The following is a 10,287-nucleotide window of genomic DNA, read 5'->3' as shown; positions in this document are numbered from 1 at the left end:
TGAATATCATTTAGATTCATTTTTATCCATTTTTGCATTTTGTGTAGGTTCATATCATTATACTTCATAACCTTTTTCACATCATTATCATAGTATGTATGCCATAATCATTCTTATTCACTTATCATTTTGGCTACATATCATTGCATATCAAATCATTTTATAAGGTGTTAATATGGGTTCCTTTAGAGCTTATAACTTTATTAACCAGACTTGCAGATAAGTGATTCTTAAATACATTTGGACATTTAGATGTTTGGCCTTGTTTTCTAACACTTCCTATCCCACCTCCATCAAGTTTCAACTCGTCTATTCCAACTTGAGATTCCATATGGTCAATTGTATCCCCCACCACCACCCCCATTATTAGCTAGCTATTCTCCATAATATCCACGTTGAACTTCAAAATTTCGAGGATCTTACTAGGAGTTCTAAAACTCCATAAGGACTTTTTGCCCATACCCTCATAATCCACCCTTTGTTATCCTTGACTCCTATAATGATTCTAACTCTTTGGTATCATGTTTTTATGTGCAATTAATTGGTGTTTGATTCATTTTTATTGTAGCTGCAACTATTTTGGTGAACATTACTTTCAAAATGCCAGTAATCTTTGAAGTTTTTAGTTGAGCTGAAGAAGACAATGTGTGATTGTAACTCTCCTCAATGACCCACAATCTTAATGCTTCACTCTCTTGTCTTATTGAGGATCTATTGATATGATTTACATTTTAGTGTAACCATTGTTCTCATAATAACTTTGCAATTTTTAATTATAAGATTTAGTGTGAGGTGCATTTTTGTTCTCTAATTTTAATTGGACAATGACTGTATTACAATCTATTTACAATTTCTATTAACTACGTTTGCTATTATAATTGTTACTTATACCTTAATTTTCTCAAATTAATAAAAAATAAATATTTTTAAAAAATTGTACATTACAAAGTCATCAAATTCGTGACTAAATTAGTAAGTGGCCAATGTGAATATCCTAGGGACTTCCCCCAATATGAACTCCCATACAAACTTTGTAATTCCTTCTAGAAATATTTCTTGCCTCGCAACAAATTAATGGTCTTTTAAAGATTTCTCGGCACAAACCAATGTTCTTTCGTTTCGAAGGAAATTCGCGCTATCAGATAATGCCATCAATCGCAATGGTCTGTGTTTGAGAATCCTCAACTTTACAGCTGCTCTGTTCTTCTATATTATCCGGAAAACAAAAAAAACAATCATGGCCGCCCACGATGCATTTTACCCACTTCCCGACTCTCTTCTTTCTTTCATACTAACAAAAATGCCAATAAAAGATGCCGTCAAATCTTCCGTTCTTTCCAAGAGATGGAGATTTCTCTACACTCAGATGTCTGATCTCACTTTCTCTCCGACTCTTGTTTTGGGGCCTGATAGCCCTTCTCTCAATTCTCTCCTCGTGTCAAGACTTGAGAATATAATTTCCAACATCTTGCTTCTGCATTCACACAATCTGGAGGCCTTTCATCTCCACAACAACGGGTTCGATCATAATCAACGGCGCTTCTCTCGTGAAAATGTATGCAAATGGGTAAGACATGCATCTCGGTGTAATATTCAACACCTCACTCTATCTGACCACCATGTGCCGGCTCTTTTCTGTGAGTGCTGCCGTGCTTTAAAAGAAACGCCACCCCCTGCTCTTTTTTCATGTTCGCGTCTCGTAACACTGTATCTGTACGACTACTCCCTCACCAGTATCCCAGATAATTTTGACGGATTCCCCTGTTTGATTACTTGTCGCCTCAAGAATGTTCGATTGACTGATGAGTCTTTAGTCTCCTTCATTTCGCTCTGCCCCCTTCTGCAAAAACTGGAAATAACAGCAGATGATTTGCTAGGTAATGTAGTAATCTTTTCATCCACCATTGAACATTTGCATATGCAACACGCAAGATCTCTCTCTGTTAACTGCCCCAAACTTAAAATTATGTCGGGGTTAATGTGTGGGGATTTGATTGTAAATGGTGTAAGGTTCTATGAGTTTTCTTCTGTCATCTGGCATCTTGAAATGGACCATGGAAGTACTCTGAGGGAATTGTCGATGGACTTCAGCGTGGCAAAATTTTCAACAAGTAGATTTCTTCACATAGTAGGCAACTGCCAAACCTTGAAGGAACTGGTTATATACCTGGGTGATATCAGGGAAATAAAGATGGATGCTCCTCTGCTAAACCTGTTTCACATGCTTCCAAATCTTCAGCGTCTGCATATAATGGGCTCCTTTTTACTGGTATTTATACAAGCTTTTTAACCTCTATGTCAATAGTTTTTAATAGTTTAAGCTTATGCATTTTGAATGTATATAATTAAAAGATGAAAGATTTCTTTCTTAAGCAATGTTAGAAAGGATCCCTTGGCAAAGTTACTCATTCATGGCACTGCAAAGCAGGAGTGTGCAAGAGATCCTATACCTGATTGCCTCGCCTTTCCACATGTTAACCTTAAGAAAATACGTGTAGAAGTACTTGAGTTTGACTCCAAAGAGATTGCAGCAATCAGTTGCTTGCTCCAGAGTATGCCCTCTCTTGAAACAATGGAAATTCGGCTACCTGACGAAGATGATGAAGGTCGATGTATGAACTTCTTTAAAGATATTTTGTACTTGAGGAGAGCATCTTTACTAGCAAGGATTATTGTACTAGAATGGTAATTTGATTCCATCCTCTTTTTGCTTTTATTCCAAAAGCTGCTTTTCTTCTTTGAATTTTCTTTTGCTTTTACTGACAATATGGTCTGGTGATTTCTTTTAAAGCACACCGAATGATTACGAGGATATTCCACATTGGGAGGACTGAGCCCTTCGTGGAATAGAGAAGAATGAAGATGCTAATATCTCACGACTTTATTGGATCTGCTAAATAGTGAAGTTTTTTATTGCTAAAGGTATTAGCATCTGTTCTTTGTGTTTTTTATTAGGTATTTCGAGTTCCACTTTCAATGTTCTAATTTCTTCCACTTTCTTAATAATCTGTGTTTGTCTGTTGTGAGCTATTTTTTGTTGGCCCATGGAGTATTAACTTGTAGTTGTGGTCTCCGAATCTGTGATAATTTCTTCAAAGGGATGAAGGATATGAGTTGAATGTTGATACAGGGTCAATAAATTGTCCATACAAAAATGAAGAGTAGAATAGAGTTGCGGCTCTATTTTGGGACCGTGGGATATGGTTGTGGATCTAAATATGCAGTTATATTAAAATGTAAGAAAGAAAATAACCAGAATGGAAGAAAATATAAGGCAATGGCAGAGGCAAAAGCTAACAAAGGACCAACAAAAAAAATTTGTCGGAAATTTAGAGTATGAGTTGGATGGGTTATGGTGGATGTTGGAGGAATATGAAACATGCAATAAAAACAAGGTATAGAGAAAAAATTCTACAACAAAGGCACTGAAGATTTGTGAGAAGGTGAAAAGAATGGTGAAGATAAATAAATCCTCACCTGTGAGTGAGAGCCATTCTAAGAGAGGAAAGCTATTGAGTTAAGGATTAGTCAAAGGAATGGAATTGGTAGAACAATGAAAGATTAAGTCTCTTGAAGAGTAGGCAAAATTATTAAGGGATAAAAGCATAGAAACGAGACTTGGACTCGGTGCGGACTCAGCAAGGGTGATTTGACTCGGGACTTGGGACTCAGAAAAAAAACTTGGCACAAGCTTAGCACGACTCGTAAAGTGAAAAACCCTAGAAATTTAGAGATTTTTAAGGATTTAAAACTTATTTCATGCACCCTTTATTTAGTAAACCTTTAAGGCACAATAACATCATCAAATAGAAGCTAATTTGATCGCACGCACAAGTATACATCAATCACATGAGTATAAATTTAAATTGTAGCTAAAGGAAATAGCAAACTTAGATATATAAATATTGTCAAATGTATAAAAACTCATGGAATATAAAATCCATGACATCAAATGTTCCACACAAATATCAAAACAATAACTACAAGTCTATGGCTCAAAGGAACTTGCATCCCTCCTATGAAGGTGTCTAAGGTAGGTCTTGGATGATTTGGTAGCCATAGTCTCTGTCTATCACCCCATGCCACCTCACCAAACATCACTTGTGCTTGTGTTTGCTCGTGCTCTAACCTCTTCTGCCATGGCTACAATCTCAGCCTCTCCATTTTCTTGGTCAACCCAATCAAGGTCGTCGTCACTAAAGATAGGATCCATAGCCTCAATGATCCACACAAGGTTTTAGATGTGAGAAAAACCCAATGATAGAAGGGGTGTGGGGAAATGCACTTGCATTTCCTTGCGGGCCAGAAGTGGGGGTTTATAGCCCCCGAATTATGTTTTTAGAGAAAAAACATCAAAAAATGTTCGTTTTTGTCATTTTTTGAGATAATTTTTTTTTTGTCTAGCTGAATCTAGGCATAAGGACTCACTATGTTTGAGCCGAGTCTGCGAGTCCCTGGACTCGCTAGGAATCGCTTAGGACTCGGACGAGTTTGAGTTTGGGTCCTTGGGACTTGCCCAAGGTCACTTGGCTCGGGTCTCGCCAAGTCCCAGTGAATCCAAGATCTCTAGATAAAAGACCTTTAAATGTGATCTTCCAAGAGTTACAAAGAGCAGAGATAGATGAATGGGATGGAGTTGTGTCACCCTGAAGAAGGGGAAGGTATTGAAGATTACAATGTGAGAGGAAACGATTTTGAAGTTTGCAATGAAGGAGAACACAGCCTATCATGAGAGGAGGCCCGAGATGTTGTAGTGGTGGAAGTAGTTCACCTTAGACAAGAAGCTGCAACAAATATGGAGATTCTTAGGAGCCTCATATGTGATGAAGATTTCTGGTTCTAGAGAACACAATTTGCCAAAAGCAACTAGATGAATGTCGAGAGAATCTCATTATTGATGAAAAAGGAGTAGAAGATCATCACGTTCCTAAGGAAAGAACGAGGGTGATTGAGGGAGGAAATAGAAGCATAGACATTTGTTGTACAACAAAGGAGAATGATAAAAAAGAGTTGAACTGTGAACAACATTGTGTAGAGTCAAGAAACAAAGATCTCATGAAAGAAGAACATGAAAGAATGCCTAAATGGTATATTGTGGAGGAGGAAGCACCTATGGGAATCTTTTATTCTCTTAAATTTGGTTTCTAATAATTTATGTGCAGGTGCAATAGAAGGGGGTATGAGTGATGCGAAGAGCAATGACGATTTTTAGTGGAGGAGAATTACTAAGCCTTCAAGGAGTTAGGAAAAGAGAGAACCAATTGGTAGAGAAGGATCTCTATTCCAACAAGAGGTTGGAAGAGAGAACAAAAATGTGATGATTTATAAAGATATTAAATTTGGTGGAAGGGAACACTGTGGCTTAATTCTTCAAGTTAGAAGAATGGTTCTACAATCTATTCCAAACACTTTCTTGGATGTTTAATGTGGTAGCATCCTATGATAAAAAATAATCTTGCATCCCAAAAAGAGAAGTGATAGTTAGGTTCTTAAGTTTTTTAGTATTTAAATTTGTTGAATTTTGTTTTCAGATAAATTAGCTTTGAACTAGAAGGTTCAGAATTTTGAAAGGAAGGGGATAATGATGCAAACCAACTCCCTAGAGTTAGGAGACACAAGGAAAAGCAAATTCCTTTGAACTAAGGGCTAATTCATTGTTTCTCCTATTTTGTTCAGGTTTTTTATAACCGTTCATACTTTTGGGGTACAATTATTACTATTTATAACTATTTTGGAAAGTTAGTGTGGGATTAGGAGTCTGGTAGTGGAGTTCTTATGCCAAAGAAATCGGTCTATAACATAGGTAACACTCAAGTTAGGGAGTCAGTCTGGTGATTCAGGGGATTGGAGTTGAAACTTAATGTACCCGTCTTCTAGTTTTGTAAATATAACGTGACTGCAATTTTTGTGTTCGCTGTCTTATTGCTATATTTTCTGTATATATAAGAAGTTGCTGTACATTTTATTTCTTATTGTGCTATGTACAATGTTTCTTTCCCCTTCACGTTCTTGCAGTTGTTAAGGTTTATTTGATCACATTTTGTTGAACTAAGGTGCTGCATCAGAGGGGTTCTTTATTCTACGAACCATCTCATTCACATAAAAGTTGGTGTCATAAAAATTAAAAATTATCATTCACCCCTTAAAAAAAAAGTTCAATGTGAAGCAAGCATTAATATATATAATTGAAGCACAAATTCCAATATAGAAAACCTGGCTACAAAATAGGAATTATAATCTCAAATTTGACATAATTACCTTGTTTATGGTAGGGCTCCCATTCTTTTGTCAGTTCTCCATTCCCACAACTTAATATTGATAAAACATATACTGCAACCTACACATCAATTCTAGTAGAGGACTATATTCTTGAGATTCATACTCAAGATACTAATAGTAACAAATCGAGATGCAGAATTTAAAAGTGGAAGAATACATGTTTCTTTTATTCAAGGATAAAAAAATACACCTCTGTTTCTTTTATTTAGGATAAAAATATAGATACAGAAATGGCTACCAACACTACAAGCCTTAGAACAGCCTAGGGTGGTGTGCTAGGTAATTTTTCTTTTCTGGGAACAGTTTGAGGAAGCCATGTGAAGGCTTGTGTATTGGTATTGAAGTTTATACCGAGCAATTTATGAGGCTTCAAATTTGGATTGATATACAAGAGAATGAAGGGCGAGCAGTAGCTAGGTATGTCAAGGGCCTTAAGTTTCAACTTCATGATGACCTTTTTGTGGTGAAGACATCTACTTTGGAGGAGGTATATGATAATTCCTTAAAGGTGGAGTTGACATTGAATCGGAAAAGCAAGATGGTGAGTAGAAGGGGTGATAACAACAAAATAGAGAGAAATAAATTTTCTCAAAAATTGACATGAGTGAAGAGCCAAAAGAAGGAAAGAACAAGAAGGAAAGAACATGAAGGTTGATTTAGAGGAAAGAGAGGCTTCAAAGGTAGGGATGAAGACTACAATATTCTAGATATTAGAAGCTCTTGATATTTTTGTTTTGTAATGAAGCCCTTAAAGCCATAGATTGTTGTAAAAAACCCAAAACGGTGATGGTAGCTCTTGAAGGAGAAACTTTGACATAAGAAGTTGAAGTAGAGATAAGAGAGAACATGATGTTGCAAAGAACTGTACTGTCCGTAGTAGGAACCCTTGAAATATAAATGCTAAAATTGAATAAAATTTGCAACGTGTTTATAAGTAGGCAATCTTAGGTGAATAAATAAGGGTTTCTATAACTTTCTATAACTGAAATTCTGGAATATAGTCTTATTTGTTTATATAATGAATATGATTTTGATCCGAATACAAATCTGATTGCTGCTCCTGAATAATGTCCTTAAAACCATGCATACACTTGGATATAGATCTGCCTATATGAGATATAGCTGTTCCTGATTTATGACTCTAAAACCATGCAGCGAATTGTGATAAGTCTGCCTATACAAGATAGATTTATAGGTCTTGAAACTTGAATGCTTTTCCTGATTGATATCCTTATAATCATGCAGTTCTGTTATGAAGCCTTTTCTGATTTATGTCTTGAAACATATGCTTCCACATTATAAAATTCTGCTCTACTAGAACGATCCTCAATGCAAAATAATAATCAAATATGTTTTTCCATTTCTATGCTCCTTTCCATCCCTCAAACGATCTTGTTCTTATACCTTGCCTTATGTCCTTTTATGAAAGGATGTATTCCTTAGAACATGTCTCGTAATCATAATCAACTTCTAAACCTCACCTTATGGAATAACTTTCCTTAGCACAATTGTCTTTTTTTCTTTATGAATCGCACCATTCAGAGATGCAAATTGATCAGCATAATGACCATGTCCTTTCACTTTCTGAATCGCTGTTTCTTTTGATTAGTCTTTTTGAACCTAGAACATAGTCCTCCTTTATGAATGGTCACATCTCCTCCTTCATAGAATTTAGCCACCTTTTGTTTATTATTAACAAGGTTTAATTAAGATCGTATTCTTTCTTAATCGCTGCTTCTCCACTTAATATAACTGATATCTTATTAACAATCAAACAAATCTCTTAAGTAGGTTGCTGACAAACACATCCTCAATGCTGCTTTATTTGGGCAATGCTTGATGTATATATATATATATATATATAATCACTTGCCTTTATCAGGCAAGCCTCTTGTCAACAGTGTTGTGTTTATTATCTCCTAAATAACCGATTCTGAACTTAAGTATAATCGCTGATGTATGTATAGTCATTGCTGCATCTTAACATCTTATCATGATCGCCACTTGCCACTTATTAATATAGTAATTGCATGCAATTTCTAATTAGTATCAACAATCTTTTGATCTGCATACATGAGGAACTCAAACTTGGCCAATTGTAAACATAGTCACTGCGGATCTTAACATAACTGCAACTGCTCTTTGGAATAACATTCTTCTCATCGCTGTTACCTTAATGAAGTCATCATTTATTATGAAAGAAACTCGCCATCTGTAATAACATAATGATCGTTGTCTTCATGTTTATCGCTGTTCCCTAATATTTAATGAAACTTCCAAAGAGTCACTGCTTTGTTATTCTTGCATACATTATGATCGCTGCTTAAACAACTTTGTCTTATGTTATCGTATCTTTGTTTAAAGTCCTTCAACATACTACCATTAGCATCTTCATTAAATCTGCTTTCTTCAGTTAAGAAGGCTTGTAGCTCTCATGGGAGTCAACCTTTGTGTCTTTGTGTTAGGATAACCGGTGAACAACTGAGAGGGGGGGGGGGGGGTGAATTAGTTGCTAACATAACTTTTAATTCACAATATAACCTTAAACAAATCGAGTACCTGTAAAGCATATACAGATGCCAGTAGGAACAAATACCGGTAAACAATACAACTTAACAATTAACCAGATAATCAATGTAAAGCAACCATACCATATATCACCATGATTTGTACGTGGAAAACTTGGAAAGGGAAAAACCATGGTGGGAAGCCTACCCACAGTCAGATGATACTTTTGCAGAAAGTATGTGTTACAATGAGGGGCCTGCACTTGCAGGAAGGCACACTGCCTAGAGCGTACTGCTCATTATAAAAGAGTCTCATTGACTACAGAGAGGCTACAACCTTCTCAAGATAAATGGACAACAATCCAATAGAGTGAACTGCTAGAAATAGCATCTACCATGCCTGATTACAGTCCCGGTTAAGCTCAATGCCGAAGGACTAAATCCTTTTCTGAATTCGATTCGATCACCAATGATTGACTAACTCCTCTGCCTGAATGATATTACAATATTCGCACATTACTTTCCTTGACCATGAACTTCCCAATAACCATGATACATTACAAAGAGTTTCTACCTCTTATTTATACAAACCCTAAGGCCTAAACCAATTAGGTCGGCCACCTAAAGATATTACAATAAGATTATTACATAATTACAATGATATGCCATGTTGGCTTAAGACCAAAATAACAAATCCATAAAACATCTCGAAACATCCAGGTAACTTGTAGAGTACACGTTAGCATGATACCGGTCCATAACCTAGATAGGTACTGGACCTATTCTAGGTCCACCACACCAAAGCAACGTCTTCAAGAAGTTGAAGCATGATCAAAGAACATCTTCAACATCCTGAAATCTTTGAAGAAGCTGCACCAACACCAATTATGCATCCTGTCACGATTCCTCAATGAAAGCTCTGCCGGTAAAGCCTTAAATCAGTGTCGGTAAGGGTTTACTAGAGTGTATGATAGTATCTGATTACCAAGCCAATACCAACTGACCAAAACATGCTCATTGAGCATATAACACATGAAATCAAATATAGTTCACTAATCCAAACATGCCAGAAGTGTCAATAGATAATCTCTTCTGCCGATAACACTAGATCTTCTACTGGTAACCAGAAACCTGTCTGCCGGTAACCATCCATAATAGCTAGTGTTGGTAACCAACCATAACAGCTAGTGTTGACATTAATGACAAAACATCAATGCAACACAATCAATTCATCCATAATGCCAACAATCTCCCCCATTGGCATTGATGGCAACACTAGATGTGAAAAACATATAAGTACCAAGAAGTGCCAAAACAAGTCTCCCCCTGTGGAAGACAATCAACAATCAATAGCTCTCCCCTGTGAATGATATCCCTGTAAGGCTCTGAACAAATCTCTCCCCCTAATGTATACAACTCCTATTTCTTTATTTTCACATCAATATCTCTCCCCCTTTGACATCAATGCCAAAAATCTGACAAAAATATCAAAGCAATGATA

General features: G+C 36.3%; 1 protein-coding gene across 2 annotated transcripts in view; it reads left to right on the top strand.

Moving 5' to 3' along the window:
• Window positions 1–998: 998 nt before the first annotated feature.
• The window catches only part of LOC131031850 (F-box/FBD/LRR-repeat protein At1g13570), a 59,746-nt gene continuing 50,457 nt past the window's right edge, over window positions 999–10,287 (top strand). The window contains exons 1-3 of one of the 2 annotated variants that reach the window (XM_057962811.2): window positions 1,002–2,269; window positions 2,429–2,685; window positions 2,792–2,922. In XM_057962811.2, coding sequence (XP_057818794.2) covers window positions 1,238–2,269; window positions 2,429–2,685; window positions 2,792–2,834 — 1,332 coding nt within the window. In that variant the 5' untranslated portion in view covers window positions 1,002–1,237 and the 3' untranslated portion in view covers window positions 2,835–2,922. Of the gene's footprint in view, window positions 2,270–2,428; window positions 2,686–2,791; window positions 2,923–10,287 lie in introns of both variants that reach the window. The other variant, XM_057962848.2, reaches the window with a different exon arrangement.

This window comes from Cryptomeria japonica, chromosome 1, assembly GCF_030272615.1.
Source record: "Cryptomeria japonica chromosome 1, Sugi_1.0, whole genome shotgun sequence".
Classification (NCBI taxonomy): domain Eukaryota; kingdom Viridiplantae; phylum Streptophyta; class Pinopsida; order Cupressales; family Cupressaceae; genus Cryptomeria; species Cryptomeria japonica.
The sequence above is the reverse complement of the archived record's forward strand: the minus strand, read 5'-3'. Positions and strand labels throughout refer to the sequence as shown.